At 53.1% G+C, this 7,500-nt stretch overlaps 1 protein-coding gene across 1 annotated transcript in view; it reads left to right on the top strand.

The window, feature by feature from the left end:
- The window catches only part of LOC144490695 (carbonic anhydrase-related protein 11-like), a gene marked incomplete at its 3' end in the record, with an annotated part of 27,877 nt that overhangs the window by 19,352 nt on the left and 1,025 nt on the right, over positions 1-7,500 (top strand). Inside the window, exon 2 of the mRNA XM_078208401.1 lies at positions 6,217-6,291. Coding sequence (XP_078064527.1) covers positions 6,217-6,291 — 75 coding nt within the window. The remainder of the gene's footprint in view (positions 1-6,216; positions 6,292-7,500) is intronic.

The following is a 7,500-nucleotide window of genomic DNA, read 5'->3' as shown; positions in this document are numbered from 1 at the left end:
GTGCACAGTGGGAGTGAACGGGAAGGAGTTTGGGTCCACTGGGATTGTGTACAGTGGGAGTGAACAGGAAGGGGTTTGGGTCCATTGGGATTGTGTACAGCGGGAGTGAATGGGAAGGAGTTTGGGTCCACTGGGATTGTGTACATTGGGAGTGAATGGGAAGGGGTTTGGGTCCATTGGGATTGTGTACAGTGCGAGTGAATGGGAAGGAGTTTGGGTCCACTGGGATTGTGTACATTGGGAGTGAATGGGAAGGGGTTTGGGTCCATTGGGATTGTGTACAGCGGGAGTGAATGGGAAGGAGTTTGGGTCCACTGGGATTGTGTACATTGGGAGTGAATGGGAAGGGGTTTGGGTCCATTGGGATTGTGTACAGTGCGAGTGAATGCAAAGGGTTTTGTGTCCTCTGGGATGTGTCCAGTGGGAGTGACTGGGATGGGGTTTGGGATTGGTATTGTGTACAGTGGGAGTGAACGGGAAGGGGTTTGGGTCCATTGTGATTCTGTACAGTGGGAGTGAATGGGAAGGGGTTTGGTTCCATTGGGGTTGTGCACAGTGGGAGTGAACAGGAAGAGGATTGGGTCCATTGGGGTTGTGCACATTGGGAATGAACTGGAAGGTGTTTGGATCCATTGGGATTGTGTACAGTGCGAGTGAATGCAAAGGGATTTGAGTCCTCTGGGATTGTGTCCAGTGGGAATGAACGGGAAGGTGTTTGGGTCCATTGGGATTGTGTACAGTTGAGTTGAGTTGATTCAGTGCGAGGCTGGTTTTGCGTGGATTATGGGTCTTTCTAACTCAGGCTTGGGGGTGAGGTTTCAGGGTGTGTGTGTGTCGCTCGGACGTTTTGCTGCTTCTGAAGGGAGATTTGCTGAATTCTCTCCTCACTGTCGCGATGAAGCTGGGCTGAGGAATGAAGCAGTTTGGATCTCGAGATCCAGGCTCGGCAAATGACAGTGCGTACTTATACCCTGAAACCACACACACGCTCTTCGTTAGGTATTTGCATCGAGGGCAAGGCTGGCAAACTGTCTCCAGCAATACCCTTCAAAATGATGGCAGACCCTCCAGTTCGTTCACACAATCAGGTGGACATTTCCCAGATTCATCTACTGTTGCTGTGAGCTCCATAATCCAGGCCGACACTCCCCCGGTACCAGTACTGAGGGAGTGCTGCACTGTCGGGGGTAGATGTATATACTCTAGGATTTGAGCTCCATAATCCAAACCGACACTCCCCCCGGTGCCAGTACTGAGGGAGTGCTGCACTGTCAGGGGTAGATGTATCTACTCTTTGTGGTGAACCATAGATGGTTACCACTATGGGTACTTGTACATATGTTACCTTTAGTCTGGGATTGTATTATTAAGCAGTATGCTCTATTTTTGTTGCTAATAAAAGCCTTTATTTCCCGGGTACGATCCAGCCTCCCGAGTGAATTAATCGCGCATCAATTTTATTAGCAACAATTTTTGTTTTTAAAAAAAAACCATGGAGCAAATGTTAAAACCCGATCGGCTTACCTTAGATCCGCGTGCCGCTGGAGCGTCGAACACTTTCGACCATTGGTTGAAGTGTTTCCAGGATTATATCGACGCCTCAACAGCAGTCCAAAACGACGCCGACAGATTGCGGGTCCTCCACGCAAGGGTAAGCAACACTGTGTATGCAACAATCCGCGATTCACAAGACTACAAAGAGGCCATCGAATTACTCAAGAAGCTGTACAACAAACCGCCAAACGAGATTCATGCTCGGCACCTACTAGCCACTCGACGGCGGCAGCCCGGCGAAACGACAGGACAGTACCTGCGCGAACTTCAGCAGCTAGCCAGAGCCTGCAATTGCCACCCAGTGTCGGCTACTCAATATACTAACGATCTGATCCGAGATGCGTTCGTGGCGGGAATCGGGCTCATCCTATATTCGCCTGCGGCTGCTAGAGCAAGGTAACTTGGACCTAGCTAAGACGGTGGAATTGGCTGATGCGATGGAAACGGCCTCCAGAAGTCTTGAAACTTACCCCACCGACCACGTGGGAACATCGTGGCAAGTACAGCCACCAACTCAACTCTACCCAGCGGCTCCTAGGAACTGCGCGATCGTGCTTTCAACCTCGGACCTGACGGCGGCGGCAGCTCCAGGAGGCCCACGGTGCTATTTCTGTGGATTGGCGAAACACCCTCGGCAGCGATGTCCAGCCAGGACGGTATTTTGCTCCGCGTGTGGGAAGAAAGGGCACTATGCTTAAGTGTGCCGAGCGAAGCCACCTTCGAAGCCAAGCAGTGCTGCGTGTGACTCCCCAGGATCCGTCTCCTCGTCTCCAGCATCGTCGATGTCTTCAACCACGTACGATTCACGGGCGCCGCCATTCCTGAGGACGACGACGCAAGACACGTGCGACCTGCAGGGGCCGCCACTTTCAACGCCATCGACCACGTGCGATCCATGGGCGCAGCCATTTTGGTCGACACCGGCCGCAGACGACCAGCAGGGGTCCTCATCCTCGACCATCTCAGCTGCCTGCAGTTGCACTCGGGATCCAACAGTGGCGTCAACCATCCTGGACCAGGCCAAGCCTCACAGACTCGACAAGTCCATGATGGACATAGAGGTAAACGGATGCCTGATACATTGTCTGTTTGACAGCGGGAGCACGGAGAGTTTCATTCATCCGGATACCGTGAAACGGTGTGGTCTCCGAGTACAAACTGTCAGGCAGACAATCTCTATGGCATCGAGGTCCCGATCTGTTACCGTTCTTGGGAGCTGCGTGGTAAACCTAACGGTGTGGGGCACAGTTTATGAGAACTTCAGGCTCCTCGTGTTACCGCACCTTTGTGCTCCGGTACTCCTGGGACTAGACTTTATGGTCCACCTGAGGAGTGTGACCCTGCAGTACGATGGGCCACTCCCTCCACTTTCAGTGGGAGAACAGCAGCCTCCAAATTGCCCAGCGCGCTCCACGTGCAGTCTCTCGACACTCAAAATCACCCCGCCTTCTTTATTTGAAAATCTCGTGCCAGGCTGCAAGCCCATCGCGACTAAGAGCAGGCGTTACAGCGCTGAGGATCGGATCTTTATTCGATCAGAGGTTCAGCGGCTCCTCAGGGAAGGGATCATTCAACCTAGCACTAGCCCATGGAGAGCACAAGTCGTGGTGGTTAAGACTGGAGACAAGCCCCGGATGGTCATAGACTATAGTCAGACCATTAATAGGTACACGCAGCTGGACGCGTACCCTCTCCCGCGCATATCTGACATGGTCAACCAGATTGCGCAGTACCGGGTGTTCTCCACCATCGACTTGAAGTCAGCCTACCACCAGCTCCCCATTCGCCCAGAGGACCGAAAATACACGGCCTTTGAGGCGGATGGCCGTCTCTACCACTTCTTAAGGGTCCCTTTCGGCGTCACTAATGGGGTCTCGGTCTTCCAGCGTGAAATGGACCGAATGGTGGACCAAAACGGGCTACCTTCCCGTACCTGGACAACATCACTATCTGCGGCCATGACCAGCAGGACCACGACGCCAACCTCCTGAAGTTTTTACGCACTGCGTCTCTCCTGAACCTGACCTATAACAAGGAGAAGTGCGTATTCAGCAAGCACCGCCTAGCAATCCTCGGATACGTGGTGGAAAACGGGGTCATCAGCCCCGATCCAGACCGTATGCGTCCCCTCCTTGAACTTCCCCTACCCACTAGCATCAAAGCACTGAGAAGATGCTTCGGCTTCTTCTCGTACTATGCACAGTGGGTTCCCAATTATGCGGACAAAGCCCGTCCGCTCATAAAATCTACCTCTTTTCCCCTGGCAGCAGAGGCTCGCCTAGCCTTTGAAGGGATAAAAGCTGACATCGCGAAAGCCACGATGCACGCTGTCGATGAGTCCATCCCCTTCCAGGTGGAGAGTGATGCATCTGATTTCGCCCTGGCCGCCACACTTAACCAGGCGGGCAGGCCCGTCGCATTTTTCTCTCGCACCCTCCAAGGCCCTGAAATTCGGCACTCCTCTGTGGAGAAAGAGGCTCAGGCCATTGTGGAGGCCGTCCGGCATTGGCGCCATTATTTGGCTGGAAAACGATTTACCCTGCTCACGGACCAGAGGTCCGTGGCGTTCATGTTCAACAACACGTTAAGGGGTAAAATCAAGAATGATAAAATCTTGAGGTGGAGAATCGAACTCTCCACCTACAACTATGATATCATGTACCGTCCGGGGAAGCTCAATGAGCCCTCAGATGCCCTGTTGCGTGGAACATGTGCCAGTGTGCAGGAGGACCGGCTACAGGCCCTCCACAATGATCTCTGCCACCCGGGGATCACTCGGCTCTTCCATTTTGTAAAGGCCCGGAATCTGCCCTACTCCATAGAGGATGTCAGGTCGATAACTCGAAGCTGCCAGGTATGTGCTGAATGCAAGCCGCACTTCTACCGACCTGACAGGGCACACCTCATTAAGGCCTCTCGCCCTTTTGAACGACTGAGTGTTGATTTCAAGGGCCCCCTTCCTTCGACAGATCGGAATGTGTATTCCCTCAACGTGATTGACGAGTACTCCCGATTCCCCTTTTGCCATTCCCTGTTCAGACATGTCTGCTGCCACGGTCATCAAAGCCCTGCGGAGTCTTTTTACCCTGTTCGGATACCCCAGTTATATCCACAGTGATAGGGGTTCGTCGTTTATGAGCGATGACTTGAGGCAATACCTGCTCTCTAAAGGAATTGCCTCAAGTAGGACTACGAGTTACAACCCCAGGGGTAACGGGCAGGTCGAAAGAGAAAATGCTACAGTCTGGAAGGCTGTCTTACTGGCGTTAAGGTCTAGGGGTCTTCCAGTCTCCCGTTGGCAAGAGGTACTTTCTGATGCGCTCCATTCAATCCGGTCCCTTCTGTGTACGGCAACCAACGCTACCCCACCTGAGCGGATGTTTACCTTCCCTCGGAAGTCTTCCTCTGGGACCTCATTACCTCTTGGTTGACGTACTCAGGACCTGTCCTCCTGCGGCGGCATGTTAGGGCCCGCAAGTCCGACCCTTTGGTTGAAAAGGTCCATCTCCTCCACGCCAACCCTCAATATGCCTATGTAGCATATCCTGACGGGCGAGAGGACACGGTCTCTATTCGAGATCTGGCGCCTGCAGAGGACCTGGAAACCCCCGTCGCACCCGCACCCCTGGTTAGGGTTCCTTTGCCCATTCTCTCCCCTCCTGACACGGCGCGGGCAGTATCGGGACCTCCACTTAATCCTCTTACTCCCGTGTACAGCTTGCCTGAGTCCAGGAGATTGTCGCCACCTCGTGGTCCACCCGTCCGTGAGGAACTGGAGGAGTCACTGGACACCACCATGGAGAGAGGGTCACCACGGTCACCAGAACCGGCACTGGAGCCAGTGCTGTGGAGGTCGCAGAGACGGTGCGGACCTCCGATACGACTGAACTTGTGAATATATGGACAGTTCGTACTGTTTTTTTGCCCCACCGGCCTTTGTTTTTAAAGGAGGGGTGAATGTGGTGAACCATAGATGGTTAGCACTATGGGTACTTGTACATATGTTACTCTTGTTACTGTTGGGGTTAGGGTTGGGGTGTTCCACCTGTTGGTATTGTTCTGTGGTACACTCCGGTTGGCTCTGCCTTCCTATAGGAGTATAAAGGTCACTGCACTTCCTAGTGACCCTTTAGTCTGGGATTGTATTGTTAAGCAGTATGCTCTATTCTTGTTGCGAATAAAAGCCTTTATTTCCCGGGTACGATCCAGCCTCCCGAGTGAATTAATCGCGCATCACTCTTGGATTGAGCTCCACAATCCAGGGTGATGTGTGCACTGAGGGAGTGAGCGGAGGGAAGCGAGGCGGAGGAGGATGTTCTTCCCGAGTGTTCTGGGGTCCAATATCCTCCCTCAACCCACATCAACAGCACCGGAGCGGAAGACCTGGAACTTTGCACATTGCTGTTTGTGGGATCATGCTGTGCTCAGAATGGCAGCCACAGTTCACAGTGCGACAGGGAGTGCACACACGCAAAGTCCTTCATTGGTTGAAGGTGCATCAGGACGTCCTGAGGGGGAAGGGAGGTGACAGAGGGCAGGAAAATGAAAGATTGGCAAGTCGGTCACTGTTCTGTGTGGTGATCTGAAACGCCGGAACATTCTCAAACGCCGGTTGGCCAGTCCCTCCCCCTCATTCAGGATCTTTCTTTATTCTCCCCGCAGGCAAATTCTCAATCTCACGCTCCTACGATGATTGGTGGTCGTATAAAGAGGCTCTGGGAGGAGACTTCGTGCCAAGTAGGTCAATCAAGCCGCTTGCTTCACTGCCGAGCCTGGGAGATGAACCCTGTATCTAACCCAGTGCTGTCCCTGTCCTGGGAGTGTTTGATGAGGACAGTGTAGAGGGAGCTTTACTCTGTATCTAACGCCGTGCTGTACCTGTCCTGGGAGTGTTTGATGGGGACAGTGTAGAGGGAGCTTTACTCTGTATCTAACGCCGTGCTGTACCTGTCCTGGGAGTGTTTGATGGGGACAGTGTAGAGGGAGCTTTACTCTGTCTCTAACCCCGTGCTGTACCTGTCCTGGGAGTGTTTGATGGGGACAGTGTAGAGGGAGCTTTACTCTGTATCTAACCCCGTGCTGTACCTGTCCTGGGAGTGTTTGATGGGGACAGTGTAGAGGGAGCTTTACTCTGTATCTAACCCCGTGCTGTACCTGTCCTGGGAGTGTTTGATGGGGGACAGTGTAGAGGGAGCTTTACTCTGTATCTAACCCCGTGCTGTACCTGTCCTGGGAGTGTTTGATGGGGACAGTGTAGAGGGAGCTTTACTCTGTATCTAACCCTGTGCTGTCCCTGTCCTGGGAGTGTTTGATGGGGACAGTGTAGAGGGAGCTTTACTCTGTATCTAACCCCGTGCTGTACCTGTCCTGGGAGTGTTTGATGGGGACAGTGTAGAGGGAGCTTTACTCTGTATCTAACCCCGTGCTGTACCTGTCCTGGGAGTGTTTGATGGGGAACAGTGTAGAGGGAGCTTCACTCTGTATCTAACCCCGTCCTGTACCTGTCCTGGGAGTGTTTGATGGGGACAGTGTAGAGGGAGCTTTACTCTGTATCTAACCCCGTGCTGTACCTGTCCTGGGAGTGTTTGATGGGGGACAGTGTAGAGGGAGCTTTACTCTGTATCTAACCCCGTGCTGTACCTGTCCTGGGAGTGTTTGATGGGGACAGTGTAGAGGGAGCTTTACACTGTATCTAACCCATGCTGTACCTGTCCTGGGAGTGTTTGATGGGGACAGTGTAGAGGGAGCTTTACTCTGTATGTAACCCCGTGCTGTACCTGTCCTGGGAGTGTTTGATGGGGACAGTGTAGAGGGAGCTTTACTCTGTATCTAACCCCGTGCTGTCCCTGTCCTGGGAGTGTTTGATGGGGACAGTGTAGAGGGAGCTTTACTCCGTATCTAACCCCGTGCTGTCCCTGTCCTGGGAGTGTTTGATGGGGGACAGTG

Source organism: Mustelus asterias, unplaced genomic scaffold (assembly GCF_964213995.1).
Source record: "Mustelus asterias unplaced genomic scaffold, sMusAst1.hap1.1 HAP1_SCAFFOLD_3638, whole genome shotgun sequence".
Lineage (NCBI taxonomy): Eukaryota > Metazoa > Chordata > Chondrichthyes > Carcharhiniformes > Triakidae > Mustelus > Mustelus asterias.
This window is presented reverse-complemented; position numbering and strand designations above follow the sequence as displayed.